Source organism: Lygodium microphyllum, chromosome 11 (genome assembly GCF_053477565.2).
Source record: "Lygodium microphyllum isolate KBCC chromosome 11, Lygodium_microphyllum_v1.1.10, whole genome shotgun sequence".
NCBI lineage: Eukaryota > Viridiplantae > Streptophyta > Polypodiopsida > Schizaeales > Lygodiaceae > Lygodium > Lygodium microphyllum.
Window position 1 is genome coordinate 155664337 of NC_141145.1, and position 27621 is coordinate 155691957.

Genomic DNA, 27621 nt, shown 5'->3' on the forward strand with positions numbered 1-27621 from the left:
AGAGGAACAAAAACATCTGATCTTCGTGACAACTTTTTGAGCTTCTATGATGCTTTTATAGAAACTGCCCAACATGAGGGAAAAGTGAAAACATAAAAACAAAGGAACACTGCAAAGAGAGAACTTAGAGATGTGCTCAGGAAATGGAATCCATATACCAAACACGATACAATTGTGTACAACAGTGAGCCACTAGCTCCCTCTCTCCAATAGAACTTGCATTGGAAGTCTACAAGCGAATGATAACTGAGGAGGAGGGAGGCCACAAATAAATAGACTTAAAATATTACTTGAAATGCATCAGGTTGACCAACATCACAATGACCTAAAAATACAATCAGGCAGGCAAAAAATGTCAGAAACCCCAAAATAAAGCACTGGAAAAGAGCCCAAAATAATCTCTTGTGCCGTGCTTGACTCAAAGATATACATGCAGAGACTCCCTCATGAGCGGACTAATCTGCTAAATTCTAATAGAACTCCTGTGTGTCTAAAGGATCGAGGTAGAGAGTATGAGCTAGAGAGTGTGTCCTACTTTGTACAGATTCCCAAATGCAGCAGGCAGCCTCTGGATGCTATCAGCAGTTGCAAACACAGATCTAGAGAGTGTTGGTTAGGCCAAACACGCCAGCCTCCGGATGCAATCAGCAGTTGCAAACACAGATCTATAGAGTGTGGATCAGGTTGAACATGCAGTGGCAGCTTTGAATGATGGGGGCAGCAGGTTGGAGAAGATCTAGAAGACAACAATAGCTGGCTGCAAACACAGTTGTCAGCTGCCCTTGAAGGGGTGGGTGTCTGCTGTAAACTGCAAATGTGTGCTGAGAGTGGCCGGCTGCAGCAAGGACAGCTTTTTGGAGCCTCTCTGACAGTAGGTGATGACTAAGAATAGTGCAAATAGGCTGGAAAGCTGTTGTGTGCAAGAAACACAGGATGTAGAGGGCTGTAGACCACTCCCCAGGTGCTGAAGAAGGTTGGTCACTGCCACAAACTGAGGTATCTGCCATGGAGGGGTGTAGATAGCAATGGAGAAGTTGGTGATGGAGCACCTAAAAATACAAGATGGGCTGAGTGGATAGGAATGCCTCCTATTTATAGATGAGAGGATCCTTCCAAATTAGGGTTTGGCTTATGGGACATAGACACTCTAGGAAAGTTTGGTAATGATTAAGTTTTGGGGCTGTTTTAAAGAGCTAATTAGTGTATAGTGCATTTTAGCTCAACAAGGAGAAGTAGACTTTTTTGTGTGTGTGCGTGTGTGCAAAGAAATACCCTAACACAAAAACATAAATGAAAGCTATGACAAAGCATAAACTCAACAGAACACAGCTAGGGTTAGGGTAACTCAAAGATAATGAACACATTGAAAATCTAAATGAATTCAAATGCTGAATATACAATGCTCATGCAGCAAACAAACCATGTAGGGAATGAAAACTGTACCACGAACTCTCATGTCTTGAGGACCGAGGTAGAGGTAATTAGCCATAGAGTGTGTCGTATTCCTAACAGACCCTGAAATGAAGCAAGGCAGCCTCCAAGATGTTCCCAGCAGCAAACACAGCAGACAGTGGTGCCGGATCAGTGTTGGACAGAAAGGAGAGTGTGGAAAGCAGCAAACGCAGCGTCTAGGAGAAGGATCATAGGTAAGAGAACGCCAAGAAGTGATAAATGCAAGGAAAAGTGTCAATCGCAGCCTGCTGGTACAACGCACAGCCTTCTAAAGAGGTCACTTGCAGTTGGGGAGGACGTTGGAGCAGCAAATGTAGGTGGTGATGCTGCCAAGCTGAAAGACAAGGCGTTGGAATGTGAGTGATAGTTGGTGACAACTCTTGGGGTGAGAACTTTGAAGAGGAGGCCAAAAATAGGCGCCAGATAGATGTAGACAATGATGGGCAGCTTCTATTGAGATGTTCTCTGTGAACAGGGTGTGGAATGCGAAGCTAGAGGGCCTGAAACTTGCAAAAACGAGATTGGGCTGAATGCAGGGCATCTTACCTATTTATAGAAAGTTTCGGGACTTTGAACCTCTACCCGTTTTAAAATCTCTCTAACTGCTCCTTGTTTTAGGGTTTTCATTAATTAAGCATTTTTGGGGCTGTTCAAGTGGTTGATTCAGCAATACATGCATATTTTAGCTCAACGTGTGTGTGTGTTTCCAAAACACAAATTTAGAAGGACAATGTGACTACAGGAACAAGTAGTCTAAATGACTGACAAGGGAACTGAAGGAAAAGTAGTGTGACAAAATGAAGGATGAGGAAATTGATAAGAGGAATTGTGCTCTAAAGATGAGTGCTTTGGTGAGGAAGAATGAGACACTACCCAGTTAGTTTGTGTGTGCTCTTGCAAAACCTTGCACTGGTGATAGCTTAGGTAACCCATTACCCTTACAAGAGTAGTTGGCTTGGATACCATGTGAGGATATATTGTGCTTTTGTAGAGAAAACACACAAGTGTATTAATAACCATGTGACTAAGAAATGGACTTAGAAATGTAATGAGATGGAGCAATGAGTGAATGAATGAAGGAATGAAATGAATAAAATGTGTATGTGATATGCTGTTGGAGTGGAGGGCTGCCCAGTAGCCATTGTCTTTGAGGGCAGCACATTGAGGGATGTTGGTGATGAAGGCAAAGGTAATGGTGATGGTTGCAGCGAGAAAAGTAAAGAATTCAATATGCACAGTGTGGCCAGCCCATGGATTCTTTTTGTAGATCTTTTCAAGCCAATTGTCCTACCAAAATTTTGATTAATTTTTTAGAATTTTGGTTTGGGGCTATACAAGAGCCAAAAAAGTCAAGCCCTGATTTAGAAGTGACTTTAAAGTTTAGACTAAAAACTAATGTACCTTTCTTTAAACACTTGTCTCACAAAGCGATATTGCTGTTACAAAAATACTTTTCGTGATATGTTTCTGTTGGGGTAAAAGGCCTCTGGGCCTGCCCGTGTACACTGTGACCGCCCATTCTTTATTCATATATAATATGATAGTACAATAAGGCTGTCAGTTCAGTTGAACAACACCTACATTGTGTGTGCTATTCTCTTCCGCATCTTCCTCTTCTCCTTCTCCATTGCCATTGCATCCCCTTCAACTGGTATCAGAGTTTTGAATTAGAGCTTGATTGTGGAGCTTGGCCTGGCATTACTTCAGCTCGGATTGAAGACCTAGAGCTTGGAGCTTTAATGGTAGCCATGGCTTCTTCCCCCCGAGGTAAGATTTCATCTCCTGTCTCTCCCCGGCCCTCATAGGCTCTTTGTAGGTGTTCCTTGGTTTTATTGGGCACCTTGTATGCCCCCATTTGCCCTCTTATTCTCAGCATAACCACCAGGCCCCACAGTTAGCTCACGTTTTTTTTGTGCCTGTTTCAAAATTTGGCTAAAAAATCCCTTTTTTTTTATATCTTGGGCATCCAGAACCGGATTTAGGTAAGGTAAGAGTCTAACTTGGGGTTTTGGCACACTCCGGACGCAATGGTGATGCTAGATCTGCCAAATTCTGATCACAAATTTTTTTGTAACAGATCTGAGTTGATTTACAGCAAGAAAATGTCATGCTCATAGTTTATGTGATGCTCCCGAGTCTTGGTATTTGATGCTCAAAAAGCTTTGGGGATGTTTGCCCAATGTTTTAAGATGCTTTGAGACTTGGTTTGAGCTTCCATAGCTCGATTTATGTAGGGATTTACTGTTGTACATTGTTTGGGCAGCAAGGTTTTATCAGGGAGGGCTTATGCATAATGTTCTTTGTTGACATTCGGGTGTCCTGTTGGATGTATTGATGCTTGGTCATCATGGTTTATGCTCGGATATGCTATTTGAGAGCGATTGAGCCTTGATTTGGATGCGAACACTTCATTGTTGGTTGGGATTTATGCTATCTTGGTTGACAGGTTATTTTACCTCTAGTTTGGTTATGCCTATGGACTATGGGTGCTCCCGACTACTCGGGATGATATGTTGATGTATTTGGATGATGTCACTTTGATGTTTATGCTCCTGGATGCTTCTTGACCAAAGAGTAGAGCTCAATTCTTGGTTCACTGTCATTTTCTCCGATTATGGATCTTGGATTTACTTGGATACAGATACATGTTCTGAGCAGTGCTTGCTCCATTGTCTTAGTAGTTGGTTATTGAGATTTCATTGCTCATTGATGCTTGGTTTTTTGCGGGTTACTCCTTGATCGCTAGACTTCTTGATAGTGCTTGGGTTTAGCAGTTATGGCTTTGTTGCTTCTGTGTTGCCTAGCTTCTATGCTAGTTGGGTTGCTTTTGCCCATACATGTCAGAGAGCAGTTGCTCTTGATGCTTACCCGGCTATGCACTTTGTCTATTGTCATGTACTTTACAGAGCCACTTATTTGGATGTTGTTGTACAGATACTTGGGCTTCTCCTGGAGCTTGACCATTGTAGGATCTTATGCCACTTACCGGTTTTGCATTGACTTGGATGCTACTATGTGGTTTGATGTACTGCAGAGTCATGTTTGCCATTATGGTTATGGGTTGATTTCATGGCTGAATACCATATGCTCTTATGACAGATGTCATGCTTTACCATACTATGGTTGGTTATGTCATACAGTTGGCTACAACTCTTCTTTATGTGGGAGCTTTTGCATCCTTGGTTGATGCCTTTATGTCTTCCCGTCTGTTGAGGTTTCATAATCCTTTGCTGCATGCTTCTACCACTGATGTACTTGTAGATGATTGTCTTTATGAGCAAGTTCCCTCTGTTGGGATAGCCCTTGACTGCTTGAGCTCCGTGGATGCTATGGATAGCCCTATTCATGATGACTTGGATTCCTTGTCGTCTTCTACAGGTTATTCTACTTTAGATGTTGTTTGCTTTCATTGTGGAAAGCTTGGGCATGTTCAAAGAAAATGCTTTAGACAAATTAGAGAGCAACAGAGACAGAGACGGGCTCGACATGAGCAGAGAGTCAGAGATACAGCAGATGCATAAGGTGTTACCACTCTTACTAGTGGTGAGGTACATGCAGTTATCCATGATGATTCAGTTGAGCATGTACTCCTGTCATCTTGTTTCCCTACAGCTTACTTGCTCAGTGATCAGGCCTATGCGTATGATTGGCTTTTGGACTCTATGGCATCTTGTCATGTTATCCCTCATAGAGCATGGTTCTCTACTTACAGGGAGTTTGATGGATGTATTTCTTCGGGCCTTGAGCAGACTTATGCTATTCTTGGTATAGAGGATATACACCTAGCTTTGCCTAATAGGACTTCTCTTATACTTAGGGATGTTTTACATGTTTCCATGCTCAGTAAGAGCTTGATTTCTGTAAGTCAGTTGCACAATGCAGGATATACTATTTCTCTTTAGGATAGATTATGGAAGATTTGTCGTGGTTGCTTGGTTTTGGCTAGAGGTTCTAGAGTTGGTTCTCATTACCCTGTGCATGTCTCTCATGTGGGAGATTCTATGATTGCAGTTATCTGGATACCACATGCATTGTTATGGCATTATCGCCTAGGCCATATGCATCACAGAGAGACGGAGATCTTGTCTCGTTTAGACTCATTGTTGCCTCCTATGTCACTTACAGATCTTGATGCTTGCCTTGATTGTACTCTTGGTCCTTGCAGAGCCCCCTTGGCTTATGGCAATCGTATGAGGCATGCTCCTCTAGATCTTGTCCATTGTGCAGTATATGGACCTATGCCTTCCTAGTCACTTGGTGGAGCGTCGTACTTTGTGACCTTTGTTGATCATGCTACCCACCGTGTTTGGGCTTTTCCCTTGGTGCAGATTGAGGATGCTGCAGTTATGCTTGATAGGTTTATGGATTCTGCTGGTAGCAACCCTAGGTGCTTGCAGATGGATTATGAGAGTCATGCTCTCTCTTCCAGCTTTCGGACCTCTTGTCAGTAGTATGGCATTGATTTCTTGTGCCCACGGTATTATGCGATTGCTCATGGCATGTGCCTGACCTTACAGGCAAAGGCTGCTTCTATGCTTACCACAGCTGGGTTGTCTTATGGCTTTTGGGCTGAGGCTCTTATGACGACAGTCTATTTGGTTAATAGGACGTCGTGTCTGACTTTGGATGGTATTACACCACAGGAGGCATGGAGTGGCATGAGACCCTCCAATGATTACTTGAGGATCTTTGGCTGCCAGGCATTTGTATGCATGCCAAATATGTCTATGCCATGTAGATGTATCCTCCTTGGTTATGGAGATGGTGACTTTTAAGCTTATAGGTTATGGGATTTGGATGCCCAGCAGGTTATACGCAGCCGTTATGCTGTCTTTTATGAGACGCAGACATCTCTTAAGCCTCTTGATGCGCGTTCAGTGCGCTCTATGGTTGATGCTACAACCGTATGTTAGTCTCCGGCTTCGTTGAGGCCACATACTATCTTGAGACCCCGTCTGATATGTGTCCGGGATGCTGGCCTTTCTTCTATGATTGACTTTGGAGAGTGCATGTGCTCTCAGCTGTCTCCTATGCGCCATGCTAATGCTATGTGCTACTCTGATGTTGATGCTTTACAGCTGTGCACTGATGAGTTGTGCTTGCTTCACAAGAAGCATTCTTGGATTGCTCCATTGTATGGAGCTGCGAGATCACTTATCTCCTGGATGTCATGGACTCGAGGATGCTTGACTCTTCTTCTGCAGAGGTTCTCGACACTTCTTGCACAGCTCCTTTTCTGATTGGGTGTTGGGTGAGATGTCATGATTCCGCATGTTGTCTTTTTTTAAATTATATCTTTTCTTTGTTTTCACTCCCCAACCACATTGGCCTTTTAGTGGGAGGTTGTTGGGGTAAAAGGCCTCTGGGCTTGCCCGTGTATACTGTGACCGCCCATTCTTTATTCATATATAATATGATAGTGTAATAAGGTTGTCAGTTCAGTTGGACAGCACCTACATTGTGTGTGCTCTTCTCTCCCTCATCTTCCTCTTCTCCTCCTCCACTGCCATTGCATCCCCTTCAGTTTCATCGAATAAATGTTCAAACTTGTATTCAGCAAGAGGCTTGCCCATAATGTAAGAACATAGCCCAAAGAGAGAGAGTAGTTAGATACCTGCTCTTGATTTTTGGGATGGTGAAAGCCACTGGTACTCACAATACTTTTCTTCCCTTCTCTTGAATGTCTAGCTTTCTCTTCTCACTAAAACTTCGAGATCTGACCACATCAATTCTTCAAGAGCCTCCATGTCTATTTGCCTTATGCAAACAGCCTAATGAAATTCAAAGAGATACTTCCATCATAGCCCATCTGAGCCTTTTTTGCTCCACTTCCATTGGAGCTTGATGGCCCTGTCCCTTGGATGGTATGCTTGCCTCCTAAGGATGCCTCCATGCATGCTTGAGAGGAGAGAGGAGTGCTGTGTTTCAGTTAAATAAACAAGCTAATGAAAGCACTAAAAGCTTACATGCCTGATGGCCATCCTTCGCCATTCAGTCTATTTCAGGTCCTCTTCATGTTGCCACTTGCTGCCCCAGTCGTCCAAGGAAAAGAAATCTCTTGGAATCCTTCAGGCTAGAAGCATATGCCTGCATTTTACACGAGCATTCCTTGATCTCTACACAATAGGCCTGAACATGTAGATAGATGTGCAAGGCAACACTTTATGCTGGTCCAGCCAGTCCAGGTCTCCTGCCATGTGGCTTGCAACAGCAAGCATGCAACTAGCAACAACAATGATTTGTCTAGCAAGTTCATAATAGAAAAGATGATCATATAAGAGCAGAACAACAGCCCATGAGAGTGATGAAAAATGATTTCCTCTGCCAAATCAGGCTCGTGAGCTTTTGCTGCCATGAAAAGATAAAACGAAAAAGTGCAGCTTTCAAAGCACCAATGCAGCTTAAGCTTTTAATTTTTTAAAAAGTAAACATTGACTTTCTTAAGCTTTGAATATTAAAATACCACTTCCTGAATTATAAGAAATTTGATGAATATGTCAGCAAATTGCAGTGCCACATCATCATGACAAAACAATGTTTATATTGGATGAATGGCCTTGGAAACCTCTTTCCAACACTAGAATCGTCATGCTTAAATATAATCTCCAACATAGGGCCTGATTCTTGATCCATCCACTATCTAGAACTGATGACTACATTGCTCGCCATACAATCTTGTTCACCTTCCAATATCTTTACCCCACCATGACACACATTATGGTTATACCTTGATACTTTAGGTTTAGGATTTATGTACAAAGACAATGCAAAATCATAGTTTGTCAAATTACTCAAGTTTGTGACATGCCCCTCTCTAGAAAATTTGCAAATGCCTGCAATTGCATGCTTGAGGGATAGGTAAAGATCAAAAGAAATAAGAAGAAAGAAAATCTATTTGGTTACTATTATTTCTCAATATGATCTACCAGATGCTCTAATACATTATTAGAGTTTAAATAACAGAGACTACTGCAGACAGCCTTTCAATCATTCCCAACAAGTTACAACTCTCTTTCAATGTGCCCTTTCTGAAATATTTTCAAGCTACTAACCTGCCTGAAAGCTTTGCCAAACATGCCATTTGCCAAAATTGACCCAACTGTCAGGGAGCAGTACCAGTCCAACAATACTGTAGTCTCATTCTCTTGAAGACATATCATAGAAGTCCTAATAAGGTATGTATTGGCAGACCACAATAGAAGTCCTAATAAGAAATGTATTGGCAGACCACAATAAAATCACAAATTGGTCTTTAATTTTGTCGAGTGCGTTTGTAACAAGGGAGCAGAATAACCTGCCTCTTGTGTATTAGGTAATACTCTAGACCTTGCCTCTATTCCACCTAGATGAGCCTACTATTGAAAGTCCTTAAAGATAAAGCTGCAAAATGGAGGTAAATCTACCAAGTCAACCTTTTCCATCCACTTTGCATCTAGTGGTGCATAGATCCTAACGTTCACTAGATAGTGGTGGGAATTTTCTTATGTGTCAATACCTTATTATGGAATAAGAACTTCATCAAGCTCTTCCATCTTCGGTTGGATCTTATTCGATACTTCATCATAGTGCTGGACCTTCAAAAGGTGTAGGCACACAAGAAGTGTTGTGAATCTTCAACAGAAGAACTTGATCAAGGTTGTTGGAACTACGCATACTCTTGCACTCTGTGAGTAGTGCCCATTTTGTATGGGTAGTAAAATTGATTCCAAGTTGTTATCCAAAAGAGAACTCTTGTTATAGCACAATAAAATAGATAGAGGGTACACTTGTACCACTTTCTTGCTTCCAAAGGGTCTGTAGATCTCATATGTGGACACATATAACCCATTTCCCAAAAACAATAGTGCTGTATCTATTATGTCCTTCCTTGTAATCAACCTTGCATAAGCCACTTAGAAACCAAAGACTCACAAATCCCCTCAAGCGCCTTGCACTATCTAAGTGAACTGTCTATCTTCCCTAAATCCATCAGCACATCCATGAGAATCTGCACACGAGCCAAAAAAACAGCATCATCATCTTCTATAGCAGCTTCCGAAGATTGTGCCAAATCTTTCTCTTGTTCCAGACTGCTCATGACTTATCAAAGTAATGCACCATTCTCTTCTTTTTTTGACATGCTGAATTGCTTGATCTGCACCCAACCAGCATGGGGGCACTCCCTTTAGAGATTAATGGTGATCCTGGCAATGGAACTGATGAAATGGTAAAGATATTATTGCTTTTACGTTAATGTAGCACTTTGAATAAAACTAGAAAGTAAAACATACATGGAGCTAGATTGCCCCTCCATAATTGCACAACTCCACACAGACACCAACAACAGATTGGCTTGAAACCTTTGCACCCCTCGCAAAATTTATTTAGCTTTATTCCAAGTCAATCAAGTCCATCTAACATCTAAATAAACTCTTGGATCTTTATGACAGATGAGTATGACAAGCCAACAAATCTCTTAATAGGGTATCTAGAAGAGTGCCCCCAACAATTCCACCCTAAAAATCCACGGTCTTTACATAACAGCCTTGAACATGAACATAGATGTGCAAACCATTACCTTGTGCTGGTCCAGGCAACAGTGTGTAGCCCTGGATCTCCTGCCATGCAACTTACACCATCAAGCATGCAGCCGAAAAAAACCATGATCTGTTGAGGAACTCCATGGTAGAATAGATTAGCCCATGACTGCAGAATAACAATCCATGATGGATGAAAAAAAGTATGTCTTGTTTTTCAGATCAAAATTGTGTGCTTCCTGCCAGGAACACTTCCTTGATTGGGATAAATCTGATAACATGTCAGTAAGTTGCATTGCCATGCGCAAAAAAGCTTTCTTTACAATAAATGGATAGTCTTGGAAGCGTCTTTTCCTATTTCTGTTTACATTCCGTTTTCTATAGAGATTTCAATTCTTGATCCATCCACTGTTGGAAATTGATAACCACAACGGCCACCATACAGTCCTATACACCTACTAGATCTCTTTATGCAACATTATTGTTAAGCAGAGTTATGCCATGATACTTCAGGGTTAGGGTTTATGTGCAGAGACAATGCATAGGCAGATTTTGCAAGTTACTCGGGGTTGTAACACAGTGCTCCTCAGATCTCATAGTAATGTGATATGTGTGTCTATATATATTCTGGACATATGTGAAACCCATCAGGTGTGAGTTGAGAACTAAGTAGAAGACATCTTCATTCTGAGTGATTGAACTGGTATACTTGCCCTCTGACTATGTACCCTGCTAGCCTAAAAAAATGTTTACCTTAATCACCCTGCTCTTGGGAGCACATAGAAGCATAAACTAAAAAGATAGTGGGCCTTTTAACCGAGACAGTTGGGCTGGCAATGCTAAAAAAATGGTAAAAAATGGTAGCAATGATTCACAAAGGATAATAATGATGTCTACTGTGTATAAGTGTCTGATTGCTTTCATTGGACATTCAGGTATTGCCATTGTGAAATCTAAGCCTTTCTAGTTGATTTCTCCTTTCCACTTCAGGTTTGAGAAATTAAAAACAAGATATGGATGTAGGAGAAACATAGCACATCCCTGCTCACTTACAACTGATGGTACAAACTTTTGCTCCTCCTGTTAAAACCTTTTGTTTTCATATCATAATTTCAGTTCCATGACGATGCCACTACTTTTATGTGCAGGAATAGAGCTGGCAAAACCTGCATCCCTTTACAGATTCTTGAATCGTGGTCCCCATAAAGTACTCCTGAATATTTCACAGTGTTTTTAACCATCTCCTTCTGTCTCTGTGCAAGTTGTATATATATAACATCTGAGCTGCTGACAGAAAGGTCCCGTCAGCTCAATTTCCTCAGTTATTTTATATGCAGCTCTCAAGTCTTTCAAAGTCATGTGAAGATTTCTACCACCCTCGTCCATGGATTCCTGGTAGTTGTTATGCTAATGAAGTTCTGGAAATTTGATTGGTTCAAATTACACAACACGCATGATATCTTGTACTTTGTTTTCCAGCACATGTGAATCGAACTTTCAATAACCTCACTGTTGATGACATAAAGGGTACACGCTCGAATCCCAAGGTACACTTTGTTCATTTCAGATCTAATACCAAGAAAATTGGAATCCATGGCACTGCAAGCTGTAATCTAGCTCTTTGCTATATTTTTCAATATCCTTTATTTTCATCATTCCTTTTTTGATATAAGTGTGTGCAAAAGTACTATGCAATAAAATGAATGCTGCATGGTGCCACTGGCACCTATGGAAGGTTTACCTGGATCATCTGTCAATTGAGGTGAATATGCTTTTAGGGTTTTTGGATTTAGGTAGGACTATGGTTGATGCAGGATTTGGAGCTTCGATATCTTGAGTTTGGGGATAGGTATATCATTATGAAGTTGGATTCGATAGCATAAGGGTACAATCTAAAGGCATGTGAGATCTTATGGCCATTTGAGAAACAAGACATGAGTATGCAATGCTAGGCTATCTACAAGACTACTTGTGCTGGTTATGATGGAATAGGGGGTATGGCACTTCAAAACACATACTCTCCTTCTCTTCTTAGCTTCACAAATAGGACGACTCCGCATTACTTCTCCACAACATGTAGTCTGGATTGCGCCCCTCACACAGTATTTCCCAACCTAACAAGGCTACAAGGAAAGCATAAAGCCCAAAAAAGCATCGCCTTGTCTAAAATGACCTCCCCCTTGCTATGAAAATCATCGCCACAGCCCATAATAGCTCCAGTATCGATAACACCACCTCCACATAAACTCAATAATTTTTAAAGGTTTATAAGCCTTAATATTAAGGGCCTCAACAAAGGCATTTGCCCCCTTCACATGGCTCTTCCCATCCACCACATGTAGACCCTCATTCACATGACTTTGAGTATTATTTGTCTTAAAGCCTTGTTCCCATGATTAATCCCACTCTATATTCCAAGAGCACTATTGCTATTGGTGCTATTGAGAGGGAGGATTGGGTTGCGGCCCTTGTTTTGTGGTGGTTGAAGCCAAGAGTGGGCTCTCCATTGTGCGGTGAAGAAGGTGAGAAGCTGAGGTAGTGGTTGAGGTTGCTTGCATTGAAGGCCTGGAGATTTCAAGTGCACTTGTGGACGTGTGGAGGCCACTCATGGAGTGTAAAACCTTTGGGGTTGGAAGAGTCTTGGGGGAAGACCTCCCCAAAGGTGATCGGAGGAGTTCCACTTCCCTACGTGCTATAGAGTTGCAATAGGAGTGTGATGCGATGCTCTTAGTTTATGAACCTTGGGTGGAAAGTTTGGTGTCCCTTGATGAAGAGGATGAGTATGAGGGTCTTGTTGTGTGTCCGATGTTGAGAGTGTTTTTGCGTTTACCATTACTAAAGAATTGTCCTTGCCTAGGAGTTATATTCTTGGTGTGAAAGTTATCAAGTTCATCAAAGAGCAGTTGCTACGTGAACATACCCTCTATATACCATGTACTATTGAGTTTTGGCCATAAAATTTGCAATGCTATAAGTTGTTTATTGAGCTACAAGAGGTATTGAGTTGTATGGACGAGTTTTTAATATGTGAGCACTTACCTTATTCCATCTTTCTCTTGCCTTGAGGTGTCTTGGGTTTCATAGTGAATTGGAGTTGTTGTAGGTGTTTGGATTTGATGCAGTGTTCTATGTCTCTCTCTTTTATCTTCACATCTATAAAAGAGTGACCATAGAGTTCAAGTTCTTCTTTGGAAACAAAGAATAGGATGTGGTGTTTGTTGAAGACTTTGACATGGCATGTGTAATGAGTGACTTGAAAGAAGAGAAGTGGTTAAAGATCTTTTGCAATAAGAAATGAGTGGCTAGAGAATTGCTGATTGAGTATATGATTCAATAAGCTACTAGACAACCGCCAATGGCCGTGGATTTCAAAGATGCAAAGCAATCTTGCCTTGATTGAGAAGCCTACAAAGATAGAGGATGCAAGTGTGGTACGGAGAAAACTATTATTCTATTCGTAGAGGGAGAACCAGAGTGTGGAGCAATTATTGGAGGGTTTGAAGCTCTATGAAATTGATGGACAAAGGCCTTAGGGGAAGAAAGGCCCTTGACTACGTTGAAGAAAGATTGGTTTATAACCAATTTGAGGGCCTCACTCCATCTCAAGTTGTAGTTAAATAAACCCAAGGGCTATGAAGGAGTAGTGAAGGTTCCAAACAAAAAGGAGTGAAAGATGTTTAGGTTGGGATAGTTGAATGCATAAGAGCCTTCTAGGATCTCATTTGTGGTACAAAATGTCATTCCTATTGCATAACCTAATGCGTAGGTGCCACAGAGGGAAGGCCCTTCAATGAGAGATAAGATGGAAGCAATTGCAAGATCTGACTCTCCATGTTATGGAGGGACCTAGAAGAGTGTGGTTTGGAGACCTTGGGCTTGAAACAAGTATGGTGAAGATGGAAGACAGCAAGGAAGAGGATAGAAAAGAGCAATTTCCTATTGCCATGAGATGGGTTATCGAAGACCTAATTGTCCTTGCTTACTATGAAGAGGAGACATGTACCCAATGCCTAAGAAGGAATGATTATGCTATCTAAATTAAAGAATAGGCACAACCTAGTGGGGTGAAAGAAGAAGACAAAGGGAAGTATACAGTCTATCTAGTAGGCATGGAGGAAGACACTATGGCCCCAACAAAGAGTACAAAAAGAGAGGAAGAGGAGGTTGCTTGGGAGCACAAGAGAAAATAGGTTGTTGAATGGGAGACTAGTGGAACAAAGAAGGGGAGACCTAGAAGGAAATTCAAGACTCCGGATTTGCCTTTAGCAGAAGGGCAAGAAAGTTATGACTCAAAGAGATTTGCTAAATAAGGTGGATTTGACATATGGACAAGTAATGGAGTCATGTGTGATTGTCAATCAGGTTCTTATTGTGACCATGTGGCACATCACTTCTTGTTGTGCATTTCCTAGGCCATGCATCAGCCAGGTGGAGCACCTTATCAAGAACTTTATTTGGTTGCTAGGAGATGGAAGCTTAGTGAGAGTGAAGGTTGCTTGGAATGCGATCATATAGCCTAGCTCTAGAAGAGGATTGGGATTCAGAGATTGAGATATCCAAAGTAGAGCCTTATTAGCTAAGCTCATTATTAGGGGCCTGCTTCCATGTGAGAGTCTTTGGAAGAAAATTCTAATAGGGAGGCTTTAGTCTGTGACGCCTACACATGGAGGACCATGGCAGCCCACATTCACTAGATTTTGAGGAGATCAAGACTAGAGACTTAGGGAGGAGCTTTGCGGTTAGATTGTTAGGTGCCATTATCAAAGCATGGAGATCCCTATCATTGGGCCTTCATTAGCTATTTGTGACTACAGCCAAAGAGAAGAGAAGGCAGCCTCTTCTCTTCAATCACTATATTTGAGATGAGAGTTTGGCCGTGACACACATATCCTGGGCGGAAATTCTCTCTATAGGTCGTCGCATCATCGGGAGATTGGTTTGCATTCTAGGAGCTACCATAAGAGACTCAGTGAGAGAGAGACTACATGGTCTTAGGGAAGCTAGAGCTATGATTGAGGCGGTGACAGAGTGAGTTTGACCAAATTGGCGGATAGATACAGACACTTCTCACAACCAAATTGGTCTCTTCTCTAGAGGAGACATTTTTCTAGCTATTATTATTGCTAGTAGAGATAGGACATTCACTTTCATGGTTGAGGAGGATGGCAAACTTTGACAAGAGGACTTTGACCAGATAGTGTTTATTAGATGCTCAAGATAGAGGATCATAGTAGTGGCATAGTGTGAGATGAAGTGGTACATCTCGATCTAGACCCAGCCACTTGCTTGATAGATGGATGGATATTGTTGGGCTTATAAGGGGAGGCCTCCACAAAGATTATAGGGGGACCTAGGAGCAGGGTTGTCTCAGTACGTAGTACGGATTGATCCGTACGGTATGGTACGGTACGTATCCGTACGATTTAGTATGAAAAAATGGACACTTTTTGGCCACTTTCCTTTAAGTCTACAACTTTCTTTTTTTCTTTCTCCTTTCTTTTTTTTCTTCTTTCTTTCTTATTTCTCCCCCAAGCCTCTCTCTCTCTCTGCCTCTCAAGCTTCCCACACCCTCTTTTTCTCTCAAGCCTCTCCTCTCTCTCTCTCTCTCTAGCCTCTTTCTCTCTCTAGTTGCACTAGTACCACGTACGAAATGTTTGATACTATACCATACTTTAGGTACCGTACCTTACATATTAGTACCATAAGGTACCAACCTAATGGATGCTTCTTTCCCATTCAAACTACACTTTGGGACAAGCTAAATGCTCCTTATATTAATATGATCCTATTGGCACACAAAGGCATCTTCAACCATTTCTTTTATGACTTTTGGAGGAGGCTAAATGACAGCTTTAGACTTAGGAAGATCTCTTTCTTCCTATGGCTTGTAGCTCACAGGAGCTTAGGAGTTGGCACTTGGCTTGAATATTGCAAGGACCTAGTGGCATGCATGAGATGTGGCAAGCTAGAGGAGATACAAAGACATTGCCCATGGGACTGCCCTAGAGCCCATGAGGTATGGAGGAGAGCCCTTAGGATGATATTCCATGGCACAATAAAGACCATGGTGGGGACCTGGGGGGCTGTAGCTTGGGTCAGAAATAGAGGTCTATCATGTCGCTATGAGGATGTTGAGGGAAGGCTTTCTAGTTTCTTTCCTCATCGTTGGACATCATTTGATTAGGATTGCTACTCTAGATTACTTGTAGGCACAGTGGACCTAGGGACATTGCCACAAGTGGGAGTTGATTGCTAGTATCATGGGTTGGTATGTTGTGAGATACAGTCATGTTATAGATCTTCAAGATGTATCCATAGTGGAGACTCTATTGTGGATTTGGATAGAGATCATCCATACTTTTTGTAGGAGATGGGAGAGGATGCAAGGTGGCTCTAAGAGGACGAGGATGAGAAGAGAGGCCTTCTTGCAAACCTAGGACTCTGGCACTTTTTCCATATTGCCCCTTAGATGGTTTGACATTATAGCCTACCGGATTCGTTGTTCAAACAACAATTGTATTTGTGATGTACTTTGCTACGATTTACAGAGTTCCTTGCGTTGTGTATTTCGTCTTAGGTTTCTCTTTGAGGTGTTATTAATAAAAATTTCTTTTCTTGAAAGGAAAAACTTAGACTTAGAGATGACAAGCCTTTCTAGATCCGAACTAGGCTTGCCAACCATTTGACGATCAGATGCCTAGCTATGGCTCAAGGCCTTGAGGTAAAAGTGTTTGGTGTTTCACAAAAATTGATTGTCATGTTGAAAAATGGGTAGATGGCTTCTGTGTCTACAATGCTAGAGCTGATCATTGTAAAAATATTGATATGGCTTTTAGGACATTAGATGACTCTGGAATTCAGCTAAACCCTAAGAAGTGCAGACTAGCTCAAGCTAGGTTGAAGGTACTTGGACATGTGGTTTCCGACAATGAAATAGAGTCATATCCTGACAGATTAAAGGCCTTGTTCTTGTCCCAAAGATACAAAGCAGTTAATGACATTCATTTAAAAAGTGAAGTACTTGTGTAGGTTTACTCCACTAGCATCCCAACTACTTTTCCCCTTCAATAGGCTGTGAGGCTGGACCCTTTAGTGTGGACTGAAGGTTTTCTTAAAGGTAAAGGAACTGTTGGGAAGATTGGAAAGTTTGCACCACCAAATGGCGAAAATGTTTTCTATGTGAATCTCTCAGCTGGGACAGTTGCAATTGGAGTGGTGGTACTACAAAGGGGTAAGAATATACAATATATGAAGGCAATCTATTATGTAAGCAGAGTAATAAGGAGGAAATGAATATTTCAAAAGCTGAACAAATTATATCTAGCATGGTGTTTGCTTATAGAAGGTTTCAAGCATACCTTTTACCCAACCCTTTGTGGTTTTGACAAGGTACGTCCTCTCGATCAGGGTCCATGATGGAACTTTAGGTGCTTGGCACTATATGGCCTAGAAGGGAAGCTAATCAGAATGCAAGATTTAAGTTATATGTATACAACAATAATGAAGCGGAGTATGTAATATTGGAGAAATCCTTGCAGATCGTACATAATTTAAGGATCAAGAGACTGAAGATAAGAGGGGATGCAGTGACTGTGGTAAAACAGGTTCCAGAAGTATGGCAAGTAAAAGATGCAAAAATGAAGCAGAGATGTAACTGAATCAGAAGACTATTGCAGAGATTGGAAGCATGGAGTCTTTGGCATATTGAGAAGAAAGTGAATGTTGTTGCTCACAAAGTGGATCAAGGAGTTGTTCTAGTGATGTTTGTGGCTGGTTCTGAAACACCCATGTATCAAGGGGGAGAAGTTATAGCTCTTGAGGATAGGTTTTTATTGACAAGTATGATGACTGAAGAGGTGGAGAAAGAAGTGTTCTTTTCTTTATAGAGTAGGAAAGTACAATAAATGATGATCTGGTTATGCGAAGGCATGATTTGGATCAAAGGAGAGTACTGTGGAAGAGGAAATCTACAAATCGTGGAGCAGAGTCATGAAGGGGCTTGTGGAGTTTGTTTTTCCTTCAGGATTACTCTTTTGAAGATATTGCTAGAAGGGTATATTTGGAATAGTTTGTAAAAAGATGTCAACTATTGGTGCAAAGCATGTTTGGAATGCTGGAGGATGAAAAAGAGAGTTTCGTAGTATGAAACTCAAGGAGTTCTATTTTGGCATATGATGTCTTGGGCAATCGATGCTATTGGACCCCTACTCATCATAGCAAGGAAAAAGATGTATATATGTTGTGCAGTTGGTTCATCACACTCTTTTCAAGATTGTATTGGGAGTCATGTCTTCACTCTCACACTCTCTTCACTGTCAACTGTACTCTGACGATCTCTGTGGATTCTCTTACCTCTCACACGAAAATTATCACCACAACCCATAATAGGTTCACCATCGCGAGCACCACCTCCACATATTTGACAAGAAAGTTATGATTAGAATACATAAAGCTTTTTAACTTTAAAAGGTCTTGATATTAAGGGCCTTAACAAAAGCCGTAGGTCCCTTTCACATGCCTCTTCCACATCCATAAGGTTTAAACCCTAAAGCCCAAGTCCTGCATCAACTATAGTCCTATCTAAATCCAAAAACCCAAGATAGATACTCACGCTTCCAAGGAAAATCTTGCCAACCATGGGAAATAACTTGGAACACTCTCCTAGGAAAAGCACAAGGAAACTAGTTGCCAAAACTATCTAGATTCCTCCTTCCGAAAGGCCCCAAACCATCTCTATCATTGCTTACTATAGCTATTCCATATGTTTGTCTGCTATCCCTAGTCACATTTAGGGATTTAAGAAAAAGCCTCACATAGTTAGCCATCCGTGATTCTAATAGAGCATCCATACTCCTTGGCCAAAGAGCCCTAAGAGGCTCATAGAAGTACCTTCCTCCTTGTCCATCAAAGGTGCCTCGAACCTCCATAGGCTCTTCTCTTGTGCAGTTATTCTTCACCACTATCAAAATTCATGCCTCATACTTTTGAAAGGTGACAAAGCCAAAGCCCTTTGACATGTTCGTCTCGCAGTCCATGATGAAATGGAAGTTAATAAGTCATTTGCTGGGCTGAAAGAGGTAGTAGATTTGGTGCCTTTTGAATAATATTTTAGAAGGGGGTGGGGGATTTAAAAGAACCCTCCATGTGGCCTTTTTTTTTGGCCAAAAGTTATTTTGTCCTGGGCATCTTTTGGAAACCCTTGCTAGAAAAGCTCCTTGGTGTGGGAGAAGCATATGCCATGCTTGCATTCTAAGGAATCGAAGCAATTGAAGACGGGATGGAGGCCCAATCCTTCGATGGTGCCTGGAACAAGTTTGATACCAGGGAGACAAGTTAAGAAACGGGGGAGGGGGAGGCAGCGGTACGGACGAGGCATCATGTGGTCAACCCTAATCATGCGCCCATCCAAGAATTGATTATTCATTTTCTACTATGCAGCATCCACTTGAGCCTCCTCAAAACACCAATTGAAAAGGAGAGAATTCAATCCCACTTTTTACCATTTTAATACAAGCCCACGGGCCACGAAGCACTTGGCAATTGCAAATCCCAAGATTTCTTGTTTTCCATTGTCATCTTTGTCAGATGACAATGATTTCCCCATCAAACATCTCGTTCATACCATTGCATCTAGGGTAGTAGGGTGTGCTTTATTAGTGATTTATATTCATCTTCTCACATAGATGATAGAATGTCTACCAAGGTTCAGATCTTCTCGATTCTAGGTCCCCTATGTGATGAAATCTCTGATGAATCTCCAATTTGCAGCATATATCTTAGATAAAATTTCCCACACCGTTCTTCGTAAGACATACAGTCACTCTAACTTCTGTGTTCACACCCAAAAGGTGTAAAACACGACAAGTGCCCAAGTTGTGTACCATAAACACATAAAATGAAGCAGAATAAAACTAGGGAAAAAAACTTATTGTAAGGAGAGTAAAAAGTGCCCCAACAAACCCCCCTAGAGTGAAGAGTGATCAACATACAAGGATTATCCACAAAAGGAGATCAAATTTAAAGCATTGTGGAATGCTTCAAATTTGTCACAAGGAAGAGCTTTGGTGAAGATGTCTGCCACATTACTTGTGGTAGGACAATAGACAAGGCTGATGTCACTTGCATGTAGCCTCTCTCAGATAAAGTAATAATGAATCTCTATGTGTTTCGTGCGTGCATGAAACAGTGGGTTTCGTGCCATTGCAATGGCACTTTGACTGTCAGTAAATAAAGGAGTAGGTTCCATGATAGATACATCAAGATCAGCTAACAAACCTATTAGCCATACACATTCTGTCAGAGTGCAGCGGTGCGGAAGCGTAGGACTGAGAGAGAGAGAACGCAGAGAGAGAAGGGAGAGAAAGAGACAGTGGACAATGAAGATCTGCTGTATAAAGAATGCTGAATACAAAGATATACACGGGCGCAGTGCGCTGGACTGCGTGTCTCCACCTCGACGATGCGACCTGCTGTCCACCTCGAAGTCTGCTGCAATCTGCACTGTCTGCTGTCTGAAATCTGTGAACAGAGACAGAAAACTGCGCGGCACCGGTCTGTAATCTGCGACAGAGGAGAGTGACCAGACTGCTGGAAATGTCGACTATAAATAGTCGAAAACTGCCACGAATTGGGGCGCCAGAAAATAGGGCGCAGCCTGGAATAAGTCGGCTGCATTAAATGCAGCCGACTGGGCTGTTGACAGTCGGACTGCCACGTGGCAGTCCGACTGCACAGTCCGACTGACTGTGCAGGCTATGATCTGTCTAACACCCCCTCTCAGAGCCTGGACAGGGCAGAAGCCTGAGGGATCTGGAATGTTGCCGAAGTAGAGCCTGAGGAAGCGCCTTCGTAAACAAATCCGCAAGATTGTCCTCCGTCTTGCAATACTCCACAGTGATGGTCTCATCCAGAAGCTTTTCTCGGATGAAGTGGTACTGAATCTCAATGTGCTTCGTCCGGGCATGAAAAACAGGGTTCCTTGCCAAGGCAATGCAACTCTCATTGTCACATCGCAGCAATGTAGGACAAGTCTGGGGGCACCCAAGCTCATCCAACAATCTCCGAAGCCACACAACCTCGCATGTGGTGGAAGACGCGGCCCGATACTCCGCCTCAGTAGACGAAAGGGCTACCGTGGGCTGCTTCTTGCTACTCCATGAAATAACACCTGCACCCAAAGTAAAGCAGTAACCTGTTGTAGACCGCCTGTGGTCCACGTCACCGGCCCAATCCGAGTCGCTCCAACCTGCAAGTACAAGATCTGACCCATCTGTCCCTACGGGGTAATGAATCCCCAAATCAGACGTCCCCCTCAGATACCGAAGTATCCTCTGAGCAGCCTGCCAATGCACCGTCTTAGGTTCACTCATGAACCCTGCCAAGAGCCCAATAGCAAAACATAGATCAACCCTCGTGTTGAGAAGCCAAATCAAGGACCCAATCAACTGTCGATAGCGGGACGCATCCGCCAAAGGAGAAGCTGAATGGGAAGTGGCCTTCCAGTTCGGATCCATAGGAGTAGAGAGGGCCCGACAGTCTTCCATCTCAAAAGACACCAAGAGCTCCTGTACATATCTCTGTTGAGAGATAAAGATCCCCCTTTGAGACTGATAAATCTCATGGCCTAAAAAGAAATGGAGTAGCCCCAAATCCGTCATCTCGAACGGCCGATGTAAAGCTGATTTTGTCTCCTGGACCTGCTGTGCATCATCACCTGTGACAATCAACATATAATACAAACAGCACACAACCATCCTCGGAAGTGTGAACATACAGCTGCGGATCGGCCTTGGACCGCCGATATCCCAACTGAGACTGGAGGAATGAATCAATCTTCTCGTTCCAAGCTCGCGGGGCCTGCTTGAGGCCATACAGGGCCTTCTTCAACCTGTAGACTTTCCCATCTGAAGAACCAAAGCCAGGAGGCTGTTCAACGTAGATCTCCTCCTTCAAATCACCATTCAGGAAGGCCGACTTCACATCCAACTGATAAACAGGCCATCTCCTATGGCCAGCCAAAGCAAGAACAGCTCTAATGGTTGCCATACGAGCAGTGGGGGCAAAGGTGTCATGACAGTCAATCCCTGGGCGCTGGGCAAAACCCTTAGCAAAAAGGCGAGCCTTGTGCTTATCCAAAGTACCATCACTGAGATATTTGGTCTTGAAGACCCACTTGACTCCAATCACCTTCTTCTTCGGGGGGCGTGGCACAAGTGACCAAGTGCCATTCCTCTCAATAGCCTCCAACTCAGCTTCCATAGCTTTCTTCCATGGGGCGGACTGTAAAGCCTCCTTCACGGAGGTGGGCTCTCGGTCCTGCATAACACGGGACATCAAACAATAATTGGAGCAAACAAGCTCCGAAGAATGCGCCTGGTGCCTCCGTGACCGCCGCGAACCATCCTGCGGTCCCCACTCCTCAGGAACCCCCTCGATCCCTGAATCACGGAGTGTGTCACGGGCCCAGCGAGGAGGAGGCCGAACCTCCCCTCGTCGTTCTCCATCAACAGAAGACTCTGGAATATCCACCGGTGGTAACTCCTCAGAAGGGTCCGGTGGAACAATAGACTCTGTGTCAGAAACAGAATCATAATCAAAAGGCACGGGCTCCAGTGGAACTGTCGAAGGAGCCCAACTCTCCCCTGGATCTCCAAGAACGGGATGCTCCTCACCCGTTGAAGTAGCCGGAACCTCCACAAACCGCACATCACGGCTAGTGTACACATCTCGCTTGACGGGATCATACAGTCGGTAGCCTTGGGACTGGGAGCTGTAGCCAACAAATACCTGTTTCCGGGAAGCCGCTTCAAATTTATCACGGTGAGCCTTGGGAATGTGAATATAAGCATCACACCCAAAGACTCGAAAGTAAGAAACATCTGGCTTCGTCCCAAAATAAGCCTCAAATGGAGTCATCCCTTCCACGGCTGAAGTAGGGGATCGATTAAGGATGTGGACTGCAGTAGCCACAGCCTCGGCCCACAGAACCTGAGGGGTCTGTCGGTGCTCCATCATGGTGCGCGCCATCTCGATCACACTGCGGTTCTTCCGTTCTAGAATACCATTTTCTTGAGGAGTATTGGTATTGACAAACTCCTGGTGAATTCCTCTATCTGCACAAAACCGAGCAAATTCATTAGACACAAATTCACCTCCCTTGTTGGATCGCAAGGTCGTCAACTTCCAGCCTGATCGGTTCTCCTCAAAGAGAAGCCAATCCTTGAAGTGCGAGAAAGCTTCTGACTTTAGTGCCAAAAAGTAGGCCCATGTCATCCTGCTGTAGTCATCCACGATCAGCATGAAGTAAGAGCTCCCACGAAGGGACTCATTTCTCATAGGGCCACATAGATCCGTAGATACTAGCTCCATCGGTGAAGTAGACCGCCGCGAAGCTGTGTGGGGAATGGCATCTCTATGCTGCTTCCCCCGTATGCAGGAGACACATGGCTGCTGGCTCACCACTATATCCGGCAACCCTCGAACAAGCTGTCCACGTGACGCCTTCCGAAGATAGTCATAGTTCAGGTGACCAAACCGAGCATGCCATAACTCAGACTGTGACTGTGAGGTAAGAAGAAGAGTAGAGAGGGCAATGGAAGACTTCAGTTTGTAAATGCCGTTCTCCTCATATCCAGATGATAGAACCTTCCTCGATTCACGATCAAAGACTCGCACAGTAGAACTGTCAAACTCCACCAAAAGACCAAGGGAGCAAATCTTATGAACTGAAAGGAGATGGTACCCTAATCCTGGTACATGCAAAACTTCTGAGGTATGGGTGCCACCTCGGCCATCCGGAATAAGCTGCATCTTACCCCGACCTGCAACAGAAACTGAAGAGCTGTCTCCAATGAGAACCTGCCCACGCGAAGGTCGCAGCTAGGCAACACCATCTGATGAAGGAGTCATGTGCCGTGAGGCACCACTATCAACAATCCACTCTCGATCCTGGGGAACCGTCATCGCAGCATCAGAAGCATTCGGTGAAGCGTCCTCAATGACAACTAGATGTAGAAATGCAGCTGATGAGGGTGCAGCCACCGCTCCAGAATCCTTGGTATCCTTCTTCTTGGTGTCCTTCGTGTCTTTGTCAGGGCAATCCTTCTTCCAATGGCCAGTCTTTCCACAAATATGACATGTGGAGTCTTTGTCCTTGTCCTTCTCCTTGTCCTTCTTGGACTTGTTATCCCCCTTCTTCTTCTTTTGGTCCTTCCCCTTCTTCTGAGAGGCTCTGATACCATGTGAGAGTGCAGCAAATCCACCACCTGTACTCCTTTCCTGTGCGCCCACACTCGTTTCAGCCTTGTTCCAAGGCGCAGCCCTCCTGTCTGCCCTTAAACGCAAAAAACGCAAATTTGTGTCGCGATGGAAACTCCTCTTCAGGTTGATTCTGCGCTCAGTCAGCCCTCAAACACTGCTCTGATACCATGTCAGAGTGCAGCGGTGCGGAAGCGTAGGACTGAGAGAGAGAGAACGCAGAGAGAGAAGGGAGAGAAAGAGACAGTGGACAATGAAGATCTGCTGTATAAAGAATGCTGAATACAAAGATATACACGGGCATAGTGCGCTGGACTACATGTCTCCACCTCGACGATGCGACCTGCTGTCCACCTCGAAGTCTGCTGCAATCTGCACTGTCTGCTGTCTGAAATCTGTGAACAGAGACAGAAAACTGCGCGGCACCGGTCTATAATCTGCGACAGAGGAGAGTGACTAGACTGCTGGAAATGTCGACTATAAATAGTCGAAAACTGCCACGAACTGGGGCGCCAGAAAATAGGGCGCAGCCTGGAATAAGTCGGCTGCATTAAATGCAGCCGACTGGGCTGCTGACAGTCGGACTGCCACGTGGCAGTCCGACTGCACAGTCCGACTGACTGTGCAGGCTATGATCTGTCTAACACATTCAATTGTGGTATTGAAAGATGCATTGTATTTAGCTTCACAAGATGATGTGGTAATAGTGGATTGTTTCTTGCCAAGCCAAGATATGCAAGATGAGCCAAGAAAGAAACAATTTTCACTCATAGAGTGACGTGAATCAAAATCACTAGCCCAATTTGAATCACTGTAAGCATATAGTTCTAGTGGCTCCCCTTGGCATAAAGCAATCCAAGAGTCCTAGTCCCCTACAAGTAACGAAAAACACGCTTCATAGCTTGCAAATGTGACATGCGTGGGCGGTGCATATATTTGCTTAGGGCTAAAACTGCAAATTGAATATTTGGCCTTGTGTTGCATAAGTAAATGAGACATCGAATTGTTGAAGCACACGTATGGATATCAAACAAATCACTATCATCATGCAGGGAGAGCTTGAGTCTAGGTTCCATTGGTGTGCAAACTGGCTTGCAATCCTGTAAGCCAAACCTCTCAAGAAGTCTATCAATATATCTGGACTGTGACAATCCAATGCCTCTAGCATGGTGAATAAACTGAATGCCCAAATTGTAGTGCAAAGGCACTAAGTCCACATCTCAAAAGTTTGCTGCAAACTTTGTTTGAATGCTGAAATCTGATCTGCATGTGTCCGTGTAAGCAAAAATTCATTAACATAAAGACATATGACCATCAAGGATCCCCCCTCTTTACATACGTAAAGTGTAGACTCTGATGAGTTGTTTATGAACCCTTGGCTGAGTAAAGAGGCATCAATCTTTGCATACCAAGCTCAGGGAGCTTGCTTCAAACCAAGCCTTTTTTAGCTTGCACACCAAGTGTTCGGATCCCACAATTGCAAAATCAATGGGCTGTTGTACATACAATTCTTCTTGAAGTTTCCCATATAAAAATGTAGTCTTTATATCAAGTTGGTGCACAGTCCATGTGTAATGGGCAGCTAAAGCAACCATAGACCGAACGTTAGTCATGCGGGATGGAGGAGCAAATGTCTCCTCATAGTCAATGCCTTTTTTTTGTGCGTAGCCTATGGCCAGAAGCCTGGCCTTATATTTGTCAATGGATCCATTTGCATTCCTTTTCAGCTTATAGACCCACTTTGTACCAATGGCTTTCTTCCTGATAGGCGAGGACACTAAATCCCATGTTTGATTCTTTATGATAGAATCAAACTCAACTTGCATTGTTGCCATCAAGTGCACACTATGTTGTGCATCCTTAAAAACATTCAGGCTTCTCATCATCAAGTGTACCTGCTGCCATGACAAACTCCATTATATGTGCACTATCATGCATACGAGCTTGCCTTCTAGTACGACCGGCAATAGGAGCATCTAAATGACTATCGTTCATAGTTTGCAAATACCATCTAGGCATCTGCCTAGGTTCCTAACTGTATACAAGCTCTTGTTGAACTTCAATTTCAGCATCTTGCTGAATATTCAGATCAGCCATAGGCTGATTTTCTGCATTACCCAATGGAGCAGTTGGCTGAACATTAGGTTCACTTGTTGAAGCTCCAGTTGTATCACCGGAAGAAATGGGTAGCAGCCCTTCAAATACATCATTGGCAGCTTGATATGTATCAAAAAAAGCAAGGGATAATTCTGATTTTTCATCAAGAACCACATCCCTACTGTCAAATACTTTCTTAGAGACAGGATCATATAATCTATATCCTTCGCTCTCACTGTTGTACCCTACAAAAATGCATTTAACAGCCTTGTTGTCCAATTTTTGTCTTAGTACCTTGGGAATGTCAGCATACGCAAGACATCCAAAGGTATGAAAATGTCCAATGGAAGGTTTCTAGTTGTTCCAAGCCTCAAAAGCCGTAATATTCTTTAATGCCTTCGTAGGCCACCTGTTCAAAACATGATAAGCACACATAACTGCTTTCATCCAAAAACTATGTAGCAAACTCTTTGCTTTCAGCACACATCTAGCCATCTCCATGAGTGACCGATTCTTCGTCTCTGCAACCCCACTTTGCTGTGGAGTATATGCAGTAGTATACAGATGGACAATGCCTTTGTGCTTCAAAAAATTATTCTGCATGGAAGACATGTATGTCCCCTCTGAGTCTGAATGGAGAGTTTTAATTTTTGAGCCAGATTGATTTTCAACTAGTGCTGCAAAAGCCACAAATGCATTATACACCTTTGACTTTTTCACCAATGAGTAGACCCAGCAAAACGAGTAAGGTCATCAACGAAAGTGACAAAACAATAATAGCCACCCAATGACCTTGTCTGCATAGGACCACATACATCCGAATGTAGAATTTGTAATTTGGCAGTTTCCTTAGAAGCAATATCAGGAGGAAATGAAAAACGATGCATTTTTCCTAAAATGCATCCCTTACATATATGCTCAGGAGGTCTCTTCAGGAGAGGTAATCCATCTAGTATTTGTATACGCTGCATAAGTTGGGATGAGCCATAGGCTGATTTTCTGCATTATCCAATGGAGTATCTGGCTGAACATTAAGTTCACTTGTTGAAGCTCCAACTGTGTCACCAAAAGAAATGGGCAGCAGCCCTTCAAATACATCATTGGCAGCTTGATATGTATCAAAAAAAGCAAGGGATAATTCTGATTTTTCATCAAGAACCACATCCGTACTATCAAATACTTTCTTAGAGACAGGATCATATAATCTATATCCTTTGCTCTCACTATTGTCCCCTACAAAAATGCATTTAACAGCCTTGTTGTCCAACTTCTGTCTTAGTTCCTTGGGAATGTCAGCATA

General features: G+C 43.0%; 1 protein-coding gene across 5 annotated transcripts in view; it reads left to right on the plus strand.

Annotated features, from left to right (window-relative positions):
- Positions 1 to 27621, plus strand: part of LOC148029565 (uncharacterized) — a 136507-nt gene that overhangs the window by 42809 nt on the left and 66077 nt on the right. For 4 of the 5 annotated variants that reach the window (XM_087688434.1, XM_087688436.1, XM_087688433.1 and 1 more), the window contains exons 3-6: positions 10959 to 11029; positions 11117 to 11175; positions 11291 to 11363; positions 11448 to 11515. In XM_087688434.1, the coding sequence (XP_087544560.1) occupies positions 10959 to 11029; positions 11117 to 11175; positions 11291 to 11363; positions 11448 to 11515 (271 nt within the window). The remainder of the gene's footprint in view (positions 1 to 10958; positions 11030 to 11116; positions 11176 to 11290; positions 11364 to 11447; positions 11516 to 27621) is intronic. The other variant, XM_087688435.1, reaches the window with a different exon arrangement.